The 18914-nt window shown below is 31.7% G+C and overlaps 2 protein-coding genes across 4 annotated transcripts in view; both read left to right on the forward strand.

Annotated features, from left to right (window-relative positions):
* LOC144835965 (uncharacterized) overlaps positions 1 to 12271 on the forward strand; it is a 124668-nt gene extending 112397 nt beyond the window's left edge. For 2 of the 3 annotated variants that reach the window (XM_078691107.1, XM_078691109.1), the window contains 11 exons: positions 802 to 987; positions 2365 to 2418; positions 2816 to 3000; positions 3544 to 3673; positions 3921 to 4076; positions 4700 to 4858; positions 5083 to 5340; positions 5489 to 5616; positions 5931 to 6177; positions 8103 to 8297; positions 8560 to 12271. In XM_078691107.1, the coding sequence (XP_078547233.1) occupies positions 802 to 987; positions 2365 to 2418; positions 2816 to 3000; positions 3544 to 3673; positions 3921 to 4076; positions 4700 to 4858; positions 5083 to 5340; positions 5489 to 5616; positions 5931 to 6177; positions 8103 to 8297; positions 8560 to 8685 (1824 nt within the window). In that variant the 3' untranslated portion in view covers positions 8686 to 12271. The remainder of the gene's footprint in view (positions 1 to 801; positions 988 to 2364; positions 2419 to 2815; positions 3001 to 3543; positions 3674 to 3920; positions 4077 to 4699; positions 4859 to 5082; positions 5341 to 5488; positions 5617 to 5930; positions 6178 to 8102; positions 8298 to 8559) is intronic. The other variant, XM_078691108.1, reaches the window with a different exon arrangement.
* Positions 1 to 18914, forward strand: part of LOC144836012 (peptidyl-prolyl cis-trans isomerase H-like) — a 176684-nt gene that overhangs the window by 138268 nt on the left and 19502 nt on the right. The window lies entirely within an intron of this gene.

The raw sequence follows: 18914 nt of genomic DNA on the forward strand, positions 1-18914 counted from the left end.
AGGGTGTGATGAGGGAGGTGTGGAAAGTGGAAGGAAGGGGCTTTATGTCAATGGTTACATGTTAATATTTGTAATAAACACTGGATTTATCCTAGTTATTGTTTTTTAGATGATATACAATAATAAAGGTTAGGTTTAAAAATATAACAGTAAAATAAAAATAAGAATTTTATATAATTGAACTAGATCATAAAACTAGAACGATAAAATGATTAGTACCAGGAAAAGTAACAATTTAGGAGAGGAAATGAGGTTTTTGTGGCAACTTTTTAGAATTAAAATTTATAATGCATTCACATCCTTAAAAGTGGTCATAATAAAATATTTAGTGCCGGTATTTTTTTTTTTTTACAAATGGAATACAAAAGTACTAGTTTATGGTAAAATCATGGCAATATTCTAACAACAGCCACAGATAAACCCTTTGATCTCTGGAGCTCAGCATCCTGTTGTTAGATTGCATTGGTACAATCAGGAATTCATTTGTGTGATTTGGCCTTTCCGTTGGTGCATATCCCCCACATTTTGGAACAAACTCCCACCTTTTGTCAAACTTTCACCCACTTTTAATTCATTTAAAATTGATTTAAAACTAATTTATTTAGCAAATTTCATTATTCAATTCACCTTTGATAATGTTTTTTTTTTAAATTTGCGCAAATTATAGATGTTTGATTTGTTATTAATATATTATTATTCCAAGATATAAAGATACTTCCCACAGTAGGCTAAACACCTAACACCATGTTTTTTCTTTTATTACAACAATTTTTGTCAATCTTTGCATTCATTTTTTTACAGGAACATCTAAATTACACAGCAACAGATGAAAACCTAGGCCCATTAATACTTTCTGTTAAACAAGAAGTAATCGCATCCCAGGACCATCTGAGGTTAATGTTGAGGAGTCATAGTCGAACAATACATGAGTTACTACCCAATTCATGCCTAGGAGATTCACAGTTTTTACCAGCCAAACTTGCCAAGGTATAAATGATTATTTTCTTTGGGTCAAAGGTCAACATGTTGTTATTGAGGAAGTATTAATGTAAAGTAAGGTAATTGTATACTGTAAATGTTGTTAAATCGTATGTGACTGGCTGTTTAATGTAATAAAAATCCGGTAAGCTTGTCAGCAGTCAGTCAGTGACCGAACGGTTAAGAAAGGTCAGGAATGTTTAGAAAGACTAACTCTGCATTTTCCTGGTGGTACATAGAGTAACAGTTATAAACCATGTGACCAGAACAAATGAAAAACCTAGGGGTTTCCCTTTTTATTTATGACATGAAATATAGAACCCCAGGGGGCAACCAAGACATTTTCTGTTAAATTGATTTGAGCATTTCCTACTCGTACATAACTGTACTAAAGCCTCTCATAGGTTGCTAAATTATACATTGTGTAAAGTTAGCACAAATGGTAGAGTTTGATCTCTTAACCAGAAAGTTGGAGTCCAAATCCTGTTTTAATAGTAGGCCCTATTATTTTTAATGCGTCTATATACATGGCAAACCCATGTTGAAAACAGCAGTTCTCGTCCAAACAAATTAGGCAACATTGGACCCAGTTAGTACTTGGATGATAGACTGTGTAGTTAAGTAATATTGGGTGTTGTAGGCTCCCCCTTAAATCAACTAGTTTGCTGAATTCTATAAAGTTCTAGCAAGGGTGGGTCCAGGAGGTATGTCTAGCGGTGCACACTCCTCCTTTTGACGGCAAAAATGAAATTATAAACATTTTGATTGACAAACTATTATGGTAATATTATATATCAGCGCTCCCCCATTTAAAAAATGCTGGATCTGCCACAGGTTCTAGGTCCGAATCTTAACACTTGTGTGACAAGTTATATTCACATATATTCACAGTTTCTTTTGTAAAGCCTTGCGATCGCCCAAGATCATAATTTAAGCAGTCATAATAAAATGTTAGTGTCTTTTTAAACATGTCTGCAGGAATGATTACGATTGTCTTTCCTCTAGTTACATTTTCATGTGATACCTGTATATTGTATTGATTTGCGTTTATTATATAATTTGATTTTTATTGAAGCTTTTCTAATGGTTGTACAGTTCATTGTTTTCCATAACTAAAATATTTTGATGTTTTATAAGTAGTTTATGCATAGTTTGAATGACAATGATGATGCGATAAAAGACACAATACATTTGATAGCAGTAGTATCTTTATTTTATAGCTAGAATATTTAAATGCTACCCAGCAATAAACTGAGGACGATAAACATGAACGATGACAATAAAAAAATATCTGCAAATGGTCAAAAAAAGTTCCCTCAACCGAGAAAATACAAAAATTCTCATTTGATATTTACGTATTTAAATATAAACCTTTTTTTTCCGTAGCGTCTCGAAGATGAAATTACTGTTGATAAGATGCAGCCAATATTGTTTCTAAAGGTATGTATTTAAATCATTCAAATTAAAATCATTTTAATAACTGTTTTAGCAAAAAAACTGTAAATTGAAAACATTTTTTTACAATGATTGTGATATCATAGTAGTATAGAGATAGATAGATAGATATTATTATTATTGGTTGTAAAATAAAATGTAGAAAAAAGTTGTAAATAAAAACAACAGCAAATCAAATAATTAGAATTTTACTATTGGTATGTTTATTCACCATTTTGAAAATATTTGATTTGCGATACAAACATTAATTACATTTTTCAAACACTGCAACAAAATTACAAATGACATTTCACATTTTGACAACTCAAATACATGTTTCATGGTTGAATGATTCTTGTTACGACACTAAACTAAGATCATTACTCTTGTTCTCAATTCCCAGGGTTCCGAGCTTATCGCAGCTTACGACGAACACGCACTTGTCAACAATTTCAAGTTTGGTGTTATTTATCAGAAACACGGCCAAGCCACAGAAGAAGAGTTGTTCAGTAATCGATCGGCGAGTCCAGCACTCGAACAATTCTTGGGGATTTTAGGAGATAAAGTGCAATTACTTAACTTTTCAGGGTAAGGCTTTAATTTAGAACTCAACGATTGTTAAAAAATAATTAATTTCCTTATTGGTGTTTTTATTTTTGACAATAAAAACAAAGATTGGGTTTCTCTTGGACCGTGCATCAAATATATTCACTTTTCACATTATGTAGAACTAGCAATGCATATATTACAGCGGGCTTTTGTTGACATGGAACGTAATTCAGCTCCAAGCTGTAACTTAAATATGTTGAGATAAGTGCTGAACTTTTCCAGAACTAAATGAACCACTGTAAACGCAAAAAAAAACTTTTAATTGCATCACACACAAGGTATTGGTTACAATCAGTTGGATGTCAACAGATTCATTGAGCCTTCAAATACAAAATACGTAATGCATAAAAGAAAGACACCAGGAAAGTCAAATGTTTTACACAAAAAGAAAAACATGAAGATAGATATTTTATAAAATATCTATGTTGTTGGATTACTCATCTACTTGCTACATTCAAGTCTAAAATGTCCAGACTTGATCTCATCATGTTTTCCTAAATTCCTTGATTTCTCCACTTACAGCTTCCGTGGAGGACTGGATGTGAGTCATGGCCAAACCGGAACGCATTCTATTTACACAAAACACAAAGACAAGGGTGTCATGTTCCATGTATCAACTATGTTACCATACACAGAAGGAGACAGGCAACAGGTATGAATACATTTTGTTGCGTGAATGTGGGAATTATTGTTATTATACAAGGATTGTGTGGTGTACTATTATTGTGTGGTCTACTATTATTATTTCCTGTAATTTAAATGATTTACAACAATTATAGCTAACTACAAATAAATAGTGAGGGCTCACTTTAATTTCCACCTTCTGACAAACCATTATTTGTAGTTGATTCCAAAAATATAGTTTGAATACAAAATGTTGAACTTTGTCCTCATTTTAGTTACAACGCAAGCGACACATTGGAAACGATATTGTAGCGATCATCTTCCAAGACAAGGCAACGCCATTTATACCGGACATGATAGCATCAAATTTCCTTCATGCTTATATCGTTGTTCGACCGATAGAACCAAACACAGCAAATACTCGATATGAGGTAGGCCTACATTTGTTTAAGATCCTTAGATATTTCCCTATAAAGAGACCTCATCTTTCCTTTGGATTTCATTTGTTAATACCATAAACAAAATAATGTAACCTAGCCTAGCCTTCAATCAATACTGTGTCTTTAAAGCTCTGTCTACATTATCAAACTTTATGTGACAAAAAATGTGATGTTCCCATAATAGATATGATGATGTCATATCACTACCATATTCGGGCATATCATTACCATATTTGGGCACATCACATTCTGTTGTCACATTAAGTTTGATAATATAGACAGACTTAAGGAAGTGAAAATATCTATGAATTTAAAACCTCATTTTGAAATAGTGCTCTTGCCATTGAATTACTGACTTTAATAGACCTTTGGTTAGTACAAATTGAAATAGTCGACTTGGCATTTATAAACTATCAAATTTAATTTTGTTAACATCCTCATTGAGATGGTAATGAATTATTTACTGCCTTTATAGCTCGCCTAATCTAATACATGCAGACACAAACTTCACTTGTGATAAAGCAATTGTGAATATATGACCACTTTAGCTTACTAATCCACTTTGTTGAAGCGCATGTCATACAACTAACTAATAAAATCAATTATGCTTTTAGGTTAGTGTAACAGCACGTGAAGATGTACCTTTATTCGGGCCGGCGCTACCGTCGCCAGCTATTTTCAAGAAGGGAACTGAATTCCGAGAATTTTTACTTACCAAACTCCTTAATGCTGAGAATGCATGTTATAAGGCTCAGAAGTTTGCTATGATTCAGGTATGTGAATAGGAACTGTGACAAATAATTTGAAAGAAATAATAATAATAAAATTTATAGTCACTATTAATTTTTATTTTAAAATGGTAATTGTCTAGAAAAAATGTAGCTGATTTTCCATACTATGTAATGTAACAATTGTATCAATTTATTATAAATGCTGCCACCTATGGTGAACTACTGAATTTGTATGTTTAATATTGTGGTTTTTTTACTACCTACAGGAACGAACAAAGAAAGCCTTATTCGATAACTTATATTGCCAACTTACGGAAAAGAATCGGCATCTACTAAGCACAATCGTTGATCCAAACATGTTGACTGGACTACAAAGAGGAACGGATAACAACAACAGCTCAAGTATACTAGATTCGTTCAAGAACGCATTTAAAAAATCAAAGTCAACCGAAAACGGAACAATAAAATCCAATGGTGTAACGCTCGGGGTAAATCAAGAACCAACGGAAAAAACTAGTCCTGCTGTACGTATGCCTTCAAAAATATTATTTAAAATTTAATACTATTTAAAAATTATATTTTATCTAAAAATGATTACGTATAGTAATTTGTAAACGATTTATAATTTTGAATTGTTGAAGTAAATGTTTGTTCTGTGTTTCTTTTGTGCAGACCAAATCTAGGTTTAATAAAATGCAACGAAATAACTCAGGAGGACTTTTGATGAACATGGATGATGGATGTCCAGGAAGTGAAAAGATGAAAAGGAAGGATAGTAAGAAAAAGAAACTAGCATCAAGGTAAGTAGAGGGCCTAATTCGAAATTTTATTTTGAAATTTTTATATTTTATTCCAATTATAATCACATATTACATTTACATTACTATTTCAACACCATCCAACTACCAGACTCACCAATTGCATGATGGGAAATCTATGTTTTCTAAGTCTCATAATGAGAAAAAAATTAAGTTGATTTTTTAATTAAAAGACAATGCAAAACATTTTTACAGAGATTAAAAAAACATCAAATACTGTATTTATAGAAATATTTTATAGTATTGTAGTACGGTAGATATATTATTAATATGTATATATTAATTTTGATTTCTAGGGACAGTGTACTAAGTCGATCATCACACACATCCGACAGTAGTAACGACAGTCAGCCGTCAGCCAAAAATTCCGGATCGTATCACTCGCTACCGAGCACGCCAGACGTATCGCATAACCGATACTTCCATCGTAACTTAACGCCAAGTAACTCGTATGATAGCTTTAACAGCGAGGAAGATCAGCACCACTACTTAGAGGATTCCGACACTGGAGTGGTTAGTAGTGACCTTTGCCCTACTTGCAATGTAATTCTATTTTATATATTTTCTCATAACCGCATGCAAAATAATAATCACTCTTGCTGTCTTTGCTATCTTTCATTAATATACTGCTAATGCCAATACACTAAAGAATAAATTCAAAATTGGGGTTTGTGCAGAGGGAGGAGTATTATTTAAGGGAATTATAACCAAGCCATATAAGGGAATATGAAATTGATAATGATTATTGAATGATAGCAAATGAACACTATGTTGATATAGTTTATAAGCCTAAATTGGTATAGTTTTTTAATGTAAAATGATCCGTGGCAACCATCGTGATCCTTGACACCCCATCTTCCATCCTCCCTCCCGCCTCCACCCTTTCCCCATCCCTAAAGTCTTAAAATCCAAACAAAGAAGGCTTTGTAACAAAGCCAGGTTAAGATAAGGCAGGCGAAACACTCATCAGTAGTTATGATTGATCACTTTATTTCAGAATAAAAATAAAAAATTCTCACAATTTATTACATTTTTTTATGAACAATAGTTTACTTTTGTTTTCGGACAGTAGATGATAGATAAACGTTAAATCATCTAATTCCGATAATAAACAGAAACAGTTATGTTCTGAGGTTGTGTATAATAATCATTTGTATAAATTACCATCTACTATCTTCCCAAAACGAAAGTACAATATTGACTGAGGTCTTCTTTACACACTGGATTACTCTATGAATCTCTATCGATATGAATAATTGAATAAAATATTACAGCATAGCCTGTGCACTTTTTCTGGCTGAAGGGTTATCAATAATCTCTTACATTTATCACTTTTATTGACATCTTTTGATGGGTTAACGATATACTGTCTGTCACGTACCGAAAGATTTAAACGAAAACGTTAAATTTGATTTCATGTTTATGATAGTTCATTTGAAATGTTTGATTGCAAAGGTTTTACTGCAGTTTGCTAAAATAATTCTTTAATAAACTTTAAAATATGTATACACATGCTGTGTTGTTTCATATTTATAATATTGTACTATTATCATGAAGCAGACAGTATATTATCTAAGCATTAATTAATTTCTAGTATATCACTTGGCCGTTTGGAGTTTCTCTACACCTTTATATTTGGTGCATGAAATTTAACTTTGCTAGAATAGAAATAAAAAATAGATTACTATTACAGCACATTTAACATGCAATTTTGTTTTGTTTACTAACGTAGACTAATAATAATTGTATTACTGGTTTTAGTAAATATTTAGTACATGTAAATAAAGATATACTATAGAGAGGGTAAAACATTGTATCTTCTTAATTAATTATTTATCCATGATTATTGTTTGATTATTGATTCAAATTCGTATTTGTCTTCTTTTTAATAATTGTGTTGTTAAAGATAATTCTATTGATCTCTTTTTTGACCGTTATAATTGTTTTTGTAATAAAATTAGTAAAATTGTTAGATTTTAAGATTTATATATATTTTTATATGGTATAGTTTATTCCATTCTGTAAGGGGCGGGTTTCCCGCTGTTGAATGAGTTTGAATAAAATAAAAAAATAAAAAAATAAAAATAAAAAAAATTGATTCATGATTAATTGATTATCAATTCTGATTGATTGATTGATTTATTAATTCATGTTGGTTTATTGATTATCAATCCATGATTATTGATTGATTATTGATTCATGATTAATTATGAATTCTGATTGATTATTGATTTATTAATAATTCACATTGATTTATCGATTATTAATTCATGATTATTGATTATTAATTCCATTTGGTTCATGATTAATTGATTATCAATTCTTATTGATTTATTATTAATTCAAATGGATTTATTGATTTTTAATCCATGATTAATTGATTATTAATTTTGATTGATTATTATTTCCATTAATTATTGATTCCAATTGATTGATTTTTTTATCCATATATTACTATTGATCCATAGGGAAGCATGTCCTCCGGTTGTGCATCTAGTAACAAGACAAGTCCAACAGCAGTTGTGTGTACATTTTGTCAGGAAGGGGGTAAATGCTCGATAGCCGTACAACAAGAATCACAAATGAACAAACAACTTCTAGAAATGAAAGCAGAGATGGAGAAAATGAAAGAAGAAAAAATTGAATTATTACAACAAAATATTGTGAGTATTTGGTTATCAAAAATATATACATTAAATAAAATATTTTTTTCTGGGGCCAGGTGAATTTATTATTTAATGTACAGTACATCTGGTCACAAGCCTGTTTGAAAGTATGGTTTAAGGTGAATAGTAAATTACATTGATTAGCCCGCAAAAGTGATTTCCATGTTTGCTTTATATGGATTTTATATACCTTTTAGATAAAGATTTTACTATCATTATGAATATATTTCAACAAGTTGTTTATGGATTTGTTTCACAGCGTTGTCAACAAGAAATGCAGACATTACGAGAAAAGGACCAACAGACAACGGAAGAACTTGCGCAAACGAAAAAAGAGATCTTACGATTAAAAGAAGTAAATCGAGGATCCATTTCAGACGTTTAATTGAAAACTGACCAAATCATTGAATAGAACAGTTGAATATTAGATTTATTTTCGCTATATGTGGAGAATGTGAACATGTTTAAAGAAAGAAATATTTATTAGATAATGCAGTATGTGGCTTACTTGATAACAAGAACCGCAAGAGATAATGTTGTGATCATCATCTAAGCATGGAATATTTTTATACAAGAACTGAGAGAGAAGAGATATTTTGTAAGGATATACTCAATGGCAGCCATTGATTGGAACACTATATTTAATGGCAACCGTAGATTGGAACACTATTCAATGGCGACTTGATTGGAACACCATTTAATGGCAACCGTTGATTGGAACACTATATTTAATGCCAACCGTTGATTGGAACACTAGGTTATTAGAGATTCTATTGATAATTGTGATGAATGGTTGATCTATCACTATAACAAAAGAAGGTATAGAAATCAATGTTTCTATGTAAGATCGCATGACCTAATACTTTATAACAGTGTTGAGCCACAAACTGTATTGCAGCTATTCAATTAATAATAAGTATACTGGCTGATTCGATATCTGACAAACATGTTGTACTGCCCTCAACGTAATGGGTAATGAACTAATGAAATGAGTTTTAGTAACCTCTCGCTTTTTTTCTTTTTTTCGTAACAATAGAGGGAGTGAAACATAAGGTGCAATCAATGTATACAAATTAATTTTTATATGAGAATAATTTAGGGGTTGGTAGACAATCTTAATATGGGTATGATGGATTCTCTTTTTTTTTCTTCTTGTAAATAACATATAACCATGTCAGATGGTAAATACTTTATTTTATTTACTATTTTAAATTTTTATTTTTCAATTACATTTGTAAATTGAAAATTAATCTGTTAATAGTTTTACTGTCATCAATACCTATTTATCAAATATTTGTATAAAATTGTTGATTTTTCTCATTTTAGTCCCCAAAAAATAATAACAAAATAATATATTAACAGAAGGACACTATGAAATGAATTTATTGTCTTAGAAAACAAATAAATTATAAATAATATTTTTATGAAATATTAATAAACATTATTGGTATTATTTATTGAAAATTAGAACATTTTTATATTAATAAAATTAGAAGTTGGTTTTAAATTTGTAAAGTTAGAAATACAATAAGGCTTTAATAAAATAATTGTTTAAAGATAAAAAGATGCCAGTACCCATGGGTGGGGGTATAATTGAATACTACTGTTGTCAACACAGATGGGTCTCAGGCACAAATCTATGCTCAAAACCTAATTGACTGACCTAAAAAAAATTGTGTTAATTAATTAGATAGACCTAGATAATTAGGTTATCATAAACATTTTAAAAAGATATAAATTAATAGAAAAATGTTTACAGAATTACTAAACAATTTTAAGAATAATTTTTTAATAATAATTTTAGTCTCACATTATTTCTCTAAAAATATGTTCATTTGTAATATGTTAATTCTACAGTACCGTAGGGTATATTTAATTTCTGAAATATTTTATGTTTCCCAGCACAATTCGTTATTGTATCCCCTTCCTTAATTTAGAATACAGTAGAACCCATCCTTTGGGATGCCCCTATTAAGGGAACACTTCCCCATGAAATGAACATGGGACAATGTATTGTTAATGCTATGACCCAACCGCTATTCAGGGGACACTTTTTTTAAGGGGACACTTTCCGGGTAAACGAAAGAGGGACAATAGATCTTTTAGCATTATAGCCAACCCTCTATTCAATATACACTTTCTCATGAAACAAACAAGACATATATATGTTAACATTACAGCCAACCCCTATTAAAGGTACATTTCTTGGGTCCCTTAATAGAGGTTCTACTGTATAAATAATTAATCGTGCTGGTTTACTGTAGGCCTACGATCTCACTTTAAATTTTGTAACATATGTGTAGTGTACCAATGATGCTCTTCCCTTGTATATTAAGATATAATTATATATGTATGTAGTAAATATGAAATTGTAAAATAAAATAATGTATATTATTGAATAACAGTGTACGAAAAGGTTTAGTGAGGTTATTGATGCTTAATCAATAATCATGTTTTATTTTAGAATATTTTTGTTTATACATTGTAAGTGAATACTTGAGGACTCAACAAAGTGTCCCCTTAATAGAGGTGTCCCCTTAATAGGGGTCGGCCACAGTGTTAAATCATATATTTCTCCTCATTCATTTTATGAGTATCTCTTTAATAGGAGTGACCCTTCTAAATAGAGATGTCTTAAAGGGATTCTACTGTATTTTTAAAAGTGGACATTAAGAATATGCCTAAACTATCTTTAAGTAAATGTATCAATGACTATAACAGATATCTATTGTTATAGAAAAGGAAGGATAATATATGTTTTGTTAATCCAGAATTATTATTTTCTAAAATGAACTCTCATTTTTTGTTTAATATGATTAATTGACAGTGTAATACTTTTTTTTAATCTACAATTATTTTTGTGTTATATTCGATAATAAGTCTTAATAATCATCTTATGCAACCCACATTACAAATTTAAAAAGGGAACAAAACAAATGTTAGATTCACTGTTCAATATTGATCTATTGTATGTCGTACAATTGTAGCGTTTTGAACTTTGACCCATGCTTGGCTTGTCCAAATTTGTGATATATGGTTATGGCTATTCAAAATTCAAAACTTTGTGTCGATATAAGCACAATATGGCTAGCCTACTACATGCAGATATATTAAATCAAGTGCCTACACAATGTACTTAAAATGGCTGTAAAACTGTATGCGAGAGCTTATGTTTGCACACTGTTAAAATGATCAAACAATATGAGAAATTTAAATTATACTATGACCAGGATGGAGATGAGAATGTGTTACATTATGATTGTAGCCACAATTTCCAATTGGTTGAACACTCCTGCAACAATGTAAACCAGTGACAATCACCTCGGTAGATTGTGCTTGCGTTTTAAAGGCTTCGTGCGTATTGCGTAATGATCTGAGACATCATACAATTAATCGATCACCTCATTAAAACTAACGGTTAATTTTCTAGTATACATATTACACGATCATCTCATTTGCATAAGACCAAGGTGGTTCTCTAGTGATCGAAAACAGCGGTTAATTGGCTAGCTTGCACACGTGTATATCACGATCGCCTAATTTGCATAAGTTAAGCTAACAGGTAATCGGATAGTTTACCTATTGCACGATCATCTCATTTGCATAAGACCAAGGTGGTTCTCTGGTGATCAAAAACAACGGTTGATTGACTAGCTTACACAAGTAATATCACGATCATCTCATTTACATAAGACAGGTTTTCTTATCGTAAAAACTAACGGTTAATTGGCTAGTTTTACCTCTATTGCACAATTATCTCATTTCGGTCCTGGTCATCGTAAAATTTGAAAACTCTTAGGATGGACATTCACCTCTATGTTTGTAATGACATGTCTAGCAATATCATTCGTAGTGTATTTTATAATTCTAGGTTTGTTTTGTATTTCCCTTCGGCTATTGCTCACATTTATCTGTGATCACTAACATCATCTTAATCAATATCAAATAAAGCACTTGGAATCGATAACCGATATATTGTGATTGTTCCTTTTGTGTCTCTCATTCATGTTTAACCTTTAACCTTTTGGACCAAATCAGGGACGAGCGCTCTTCAAATGATACAGGACATTCAATCTTTGTACAGGGATTTTTTCTTATAGAGCCATAATGACCAGTTTTGTCGAAAAATAATAGGGTAGAAATTTTGCAATTTTTGGAAAAATTCCCAGTAAAGAGATTTTTTCGAAAAATGGCCAATTAGCATAATAAACATGCGCAGAGTCGAATGATGCGTTCTGTGCATGTCAATTGTGTTATAGTAACCAGTTTTATCGAAAAATAAAAAGGTCGAAAATTGGCCATTTTTTGACAAAATCCCTGTACTATAATAAAGGGAAATTTTCGAAAAATGGCCAATTATCGACACTTTTATTTTTTGACATAAATGGTTACTATAGCATAATACACATGCGCAGAGTCGAATAATGCGTTCTGCGCATGTTAATTGTGCTATAGTAAACACTTTTGACATAAATGGTTACTATAGCATAACAAACACCAATTGTACTATAGTAACCAGTTTTATCGAAAAATAAAAAGGTCGAAAATTGGCCATTTTTAGTCGCGTGGACGCGGCTCTATAGTTCACTATGTCGGTCGGTCGGTTGGTCGGTCTGTCTGTCTGTCGGTCCGGTATCACTATGCGTTTTATCGCTTTCTGACCTTATCTTGATATCAGTTTAATCTAGCTAAGTCAATTTTTCACAGAAAATTCCTTATGGCCAGGAATCGATGTGGTTATGTTTTCACGGTGCGCAATAAAAAATTACGCGGTCTACGCACGATTTAACGAAATCACGTTTGTAATCATATCTTCACAACCATGAATCACAATTAAATAAAATTTGGTACTCATAAATTTCAGGGCATAAATCATCATATGGCAATACAATTACGTGCGTAGCGCATGTAACGCATGCGTACGCGCGCTTAAAATTTTCAAAATTTATTTTCGATGAAATAAGTTAAGAGTACGCTTTAGGCAATTTTAAGCGTTTACAAAATTGCCATGAGTGCGCAGTTTTTTGCGCGCGCACTGCGCGTTAAATGTTATTGCGCACTCTTTTTGCCCGATTTCTGTTTTCTTGACTTACTTTTCAACTCGAAATTACGTTATACGAGCACGTCAAAAGTGACAGGCTACGCACGTGTAAATTAAAAAAATATAAATGTTTTTAAACATTTTTAAACATGTTCAGTAATTTCGGTCAGTATAGTTCACTAGGTCGGTCGGTCGGTCTGTCTGTCGGTCCGGTATCACAATGCATGATAGCACGCGACTTAATGGCTGTTGGCCTTGTTTGAAAAAATCCCTGTACTATAGTAAAGGGAAATTTTCGAAAAATTGCCAATTATCGACCCTTTTATTTTTTGAAATAAGTAGTTACTATAGCATAATAAACATGCGTAGAGTCGAATAATGCGTTCTGCGCATGTCAATTGTGCTATAGTAACCAGTTTTATCGAAAAATAAAAAGGTCGAAAATTGGCCAATTTTTTGAAAAAATCCCTGTACTATAGTACAAGGAAATTTTCGAAAAATGGCCGAACTTCGACCCTTTTTATTTTTTGACATAAATGGTTGCTATAGCATAATACACATGCGCAGAGTCGAATAATGCGTTCTGCGCATGTTAATTGTGCTATAGTAAACACTTTTGACATAAATGGTTACTATAGCATAATAAACATGCGCAGAGTCGAATAATGCGTTCTGCGCATGTCAATTGTGCTATAGTAACCAGTTTTATCGAAAATAAAAAGGTCGAAAATTGGCCATTTTTTAAAAAAGTCCCTGTACTATAGTAAAGGGAAATTTTCGAAAAATGGCCAATTATCGACACTTTTATTTTTTGAAATAAATGGTTACTATAGCATAATAAACATGCGTAGAGTCGAATAATGCGTTCTGCGCATGTCAATTGTGCTATAGAAACCAGTTTTATCGAAAAATAAAAAGGTCGGAAAATGGCCATTTTTTGAAAAATCCCTGTACTATAGTACAAGGAAATTTTCGAAAAATGACCGAATTTCGACCCTTTTAATTTTTGAGATAAATGGTTACTATAGCATAATAAACATGCGCAGAGTCGAATAATGCGTTCTGCGCATGTTAATTGTGCTATAGTAACCACTTTTGACATAAATGGTTACTATAGCATAATAAACATGCGCTGAGTCGAATAATACGTTCTGCGTATGTCAATTGTGCTATAGTAACCAGTTTTATCGAAAAATAAAAAGGTCGAAAATTGGCCATTTTTTGAAAAAAATCCCTGTACTATTTAGTACAAGGAAATTTTCGAAAAAGGCCGAATTTCGACCCTTTTATTTGTTGACATAAATGGTTACTTTAGCATAATACACATGCGCAGAGTCGAATAATGCGTTCTGCGCATGTAAATTGTGCTATAGTAAACACTTTTGACATAAATGGTTACTATAGCATAATAAACATGCGCAGAGTCGAATAATGCGTTCTGCGTATGTCAATTGTGCTATAGTAACCAGTTTTATCGAAAAATAAAAAGGTCGAAAATTGGCCATTTTTTGAAAAAAATCCCTGTACTATAGTACAAGGAAATTTTCGAAAATGGCCGAATTTCGACCCTTTTATTTGTTGACATAAATGGTTACTTTAGCATAATATACATGCGCAGCGTCGAATAATGCGTTCTGCGCATGTCAATTGTGCTATATAAACCAGTTTTATTGAAAAATAAAAAGGTCGAAAAATGGTCATTTTTTGAAAAAAATCCCTGTACTATAGTACAAGAAAATTTTCGGAAAAATGACCGAATTTCGACCCTTTTAATTGTTGAGATAAATGGTTACTATAGCATAATAAACATGCGCAGAGTCGAATAATGCGTTCTGCGCATGTTAATTGTGCTATAGTAACCACTTTTGACATAAATGGTTACTATAGCATAATAAACATGCGCAGAGTCGAATAATACGTTCTGCGCATGTCAATTGTGCTATAGTAACCAGTTTTATCGAAAAATAAAAAGGTCGAAAAATGGCCATTTTTTGAAAAAAATCCCTATACTATAGTACAAGGAAATTTTCGAAAAATGGCCAATTATCGACCCTTTTTATTTTTTGAAATAAATGGTTACTATAGCATAATAAACATGCGTAGAGTCGAATAATGCGTTCTGCGCATGTTAATTGTGCTATATAAACCAGTTTTATCGAAAATAAAAAGGTCGAAAATTGGCCATTTTTAAAATAAATCCCTGTACTATTTAGTAAAGGGAAATTTTCGAAAAATGGCCAATTATCGACACTTTTATTTTTTGAAATAAATGGTTACTTTAGCATAATACACATGCGCAGCGTCGAATAATGCGTTCTGCGCATGTCAATTGTGCTATAGTAATCAGTTTTATCGAAAAATAAAAAGGTCGAAAATTGGCCATTTTTTTGAAAAAATCCCTATACTATAGTACAAGGAAATTTTCGAAAAATGGCCGAATTTCGACCCTTTTATTTTTTGACATAAATGGTTGCTATAGCATAATACACATGCGCAGAGTCGAATAATGCGTTCTGCGCATGTTAATTGTGCTATAGTAAACACTTTTGACATAAATGGTTACTATAGCATAATAAACATGCGCAGAGTCGAATAATGCGTTCTGCGTATGTCAATTGTGCTATAGTAACCAGTTTTATCGAAAAATAAAAAGGTCGAAAATTGGCCATTTTTTGAAAAAAATCCCTGTACTATTAGTACAAGGAAATTTTCGAAAATGGCCGAATTTCGACCCTTTTATTTGTTGACATAAATGGTTACTTTAGCATAATACACATGCGCAGCGTCGAATAATGCGTTCTCTGCATTTCAATTGTGCTATATAAACCAGTTTTATTGAAAAATAAAAAGGTCGAAAAATGGTCATTTTTTGAAAAAAATCCCTGTACTATAGTACAAGAAAATTTTCGGAAAAATGACCGAATTTCGACCCTTTTAATTGTTGAGATAAATGGTTACTATAGCATAATAAACATGCGCAGAGTCGAATAATGCGTTCTGCGCATGTTAATTGTGCTATAGTAAACACTTTTGACATAAATGGTTACTATAGCATAATAAACATGCGCAGAGTCGAATAATGCGTTCTGCGCATGTCAATTGTGCTATAGTAACCAGTTTTATCGAAAAATAAAAAGGTCGAAAATTTGCCATTTTTTTGAAATAATCCCTGTACTATAGTACAAGGAAATTTTCGAAAAATGGCCGAATTTCGACCCTTTTATTTTTTGACATAAATGGTTGCTATAGCATAATACACATGCGCAGAGTCGAATAATGCGTTCTGCGCATGTTAATTGTGCTATAGTAAACACTTTTGACATAAATGGTTACTATAGCATAATAAACATGCGCAGAGTCAAATAATGCGTTATGCGCATGTCAATTGTGCTATAGTAACCAGTTTTATCGAAAATAAAAAGGTCGAAAATTGGCCATTTTTTAAATAAATCCCTGTACTATAGTAAAGAGAAATTTTCGAAAAATGGCCAATTATCGACACTTTTATTTTTTGAAATAAATGGTTACTATAGCATAATAAACATGCGTAGAGTCGAATAATGCGTTCTGCGCATGTCAATTGTGCTATAGAAACCAGTTTTATTGAAAAATAAAAAGGTCGAAAAATGGCAATTTTTTGAAAAAATCCCTGTACTATAGTACAAGGAAATTTTCGGAAAAATGACCGAATTTCGACCCTTTTAATTTTTGAGATAAATGGTTACTATAGCATAATAAACATGCGCAGAGTCGAATAATGCGTTCTGCGCATGTTAATTGTGCTATAGTAACCACTTTTGACATAAATGGTTACTATAGCATAATAAACATGCGCAGAGTCGAATAATACGTTCTGCGTATGTCAATTGTGCTATAGTAACCAGTTTTATCGAAAAATAAAAATGTCGAAAATTGGCAATTTTTTGAAAAAAATCCCTGTACTATAGTACAAAGAAATTTTCGAAAAATGGCCGAATTTCGACCCTTTATTTTTTGACATAAATGGTTACTATAGCATAATACACATGCGCAGAGTCGAATAATGCGTTCTGTGCATGTTAATTGTGTTATAGTAAACACTTTTGACATAAATGGTTACTATAGCATAATAAACATGCGCAGAGTCGAATAATGCGTTCTGCGCATGTCAATTGTGCTATAGTAACCAGTTTTATCGAAAAATAAAAAGGTCGAAAAATGGCCATTTTTTGAAAAAATCCCTGTACTATAGTACAAGGACATTTTTGAAAAATGACCGAATTTCGACCCTTTTAATTTTTGACATAAATGGTTACTATAGCATAATAAACATGCGCAGAGTCGAATAATGCGTTCTGCGCATGTTAATTGTGATATAGTAACCACTTTTGACATAAATGGTTACTATAGCATAATAAACATGCGCAGAGTCGAATAATACGTTCTGCGTATGTCAATTGTGCTATAGTAACCAGTTTTATCGAAAAATAAAAAGGTCGAAAATTGACCATTTTTTGAAAAAAATCCCTGTACTATAGCAAAGGAAAATTTTCGAAAAATGGCCAATTATCGACCCTTTTATTTTTTGAAATAAATGGTTACTATAGCATAATAAACATGCGTAGAGTCGAATAATGCTTTCTGCGCATGTCAATTGTGCTATAGTAACCAGTTTTACCAAAAAAATAAAAAGGTCGAAAATTTGCCATTTTTTGAAAAAATCCCTGTACTATTATAGTACAAGGACATTTTCGAAAAATGACCGCGACAATTTTATTTTTTGATATAAATGGTTTAGTATAGAACAATAAACATGCGCAGAGTCGAATAATGCGTTCTGCGCATGTCAATTGTGCTATAGTAACCAGTTTTATCGAAAAATAAAAAGGTCGAAAATTGGCAATTTTAAAAAAAAATCCCTGTACTATACTAAAGGGAAATTTTCGAAACATGGCCAATTATCGACCCTTTTATTTTTTTAAATAAATGGTTACTATAGCATAATAAACATACGTAGAGTCGAATAATGCGTTCTGCGCATGTCAATTGTGCTACAGTAACCATTTTTATCGAAAAATAAAAAGGTCGAAAATTGGCCATTTTTTGTAAAAAATCTCTGTACTATACTAAAGGGAAATTTTCGAAAAATGGCCGATTATCGACCCTTTTATTTTTTGACATAAATGGTTACTATAGCATAATACACATGCGCAGAGTCGAATAATGCGTTCTGCGCATGTTAATTGTGCTATAGCAACCACTTTTGACATAAATGGTTACTATAGCATAATAAACATGCGCAGAGTCAAATAATGCGTTCTGCGCATGTTAATTGTGCTATAGCAACCACTTTTGACATAAATGGTTACTATAGCATAATAAACATGCGCAAAGTCGAATAATGCGTTCTGCGCATGCTAATTGTGCTATAGTAACCAGTTTTATAGAAAAATAAAAAGGTCGAAAATTGACAATTTTTTGAAAAAATCCCAGTACTATAGTACAGGGAAATTTTCGAAAAATTGCCAATTATCGACACTTTTATTTTTTGACATAAATGGTTACTATAGCATAATACACATGCGCAGAGTCGA

Source organism: Antedon bifida, chromosome 2 (genome assembly GCF_963402885.1).
Source record: "Antedon bifida chromosome 2, ecAntBifi1.1, whole genome shotgun sequence".
Lineage (NCBI taxonomy): Eukaryota > Metazoa > Echinodermata > Crinoidea > Comatulida > Antedonidae > Antedon > Antedon bifida.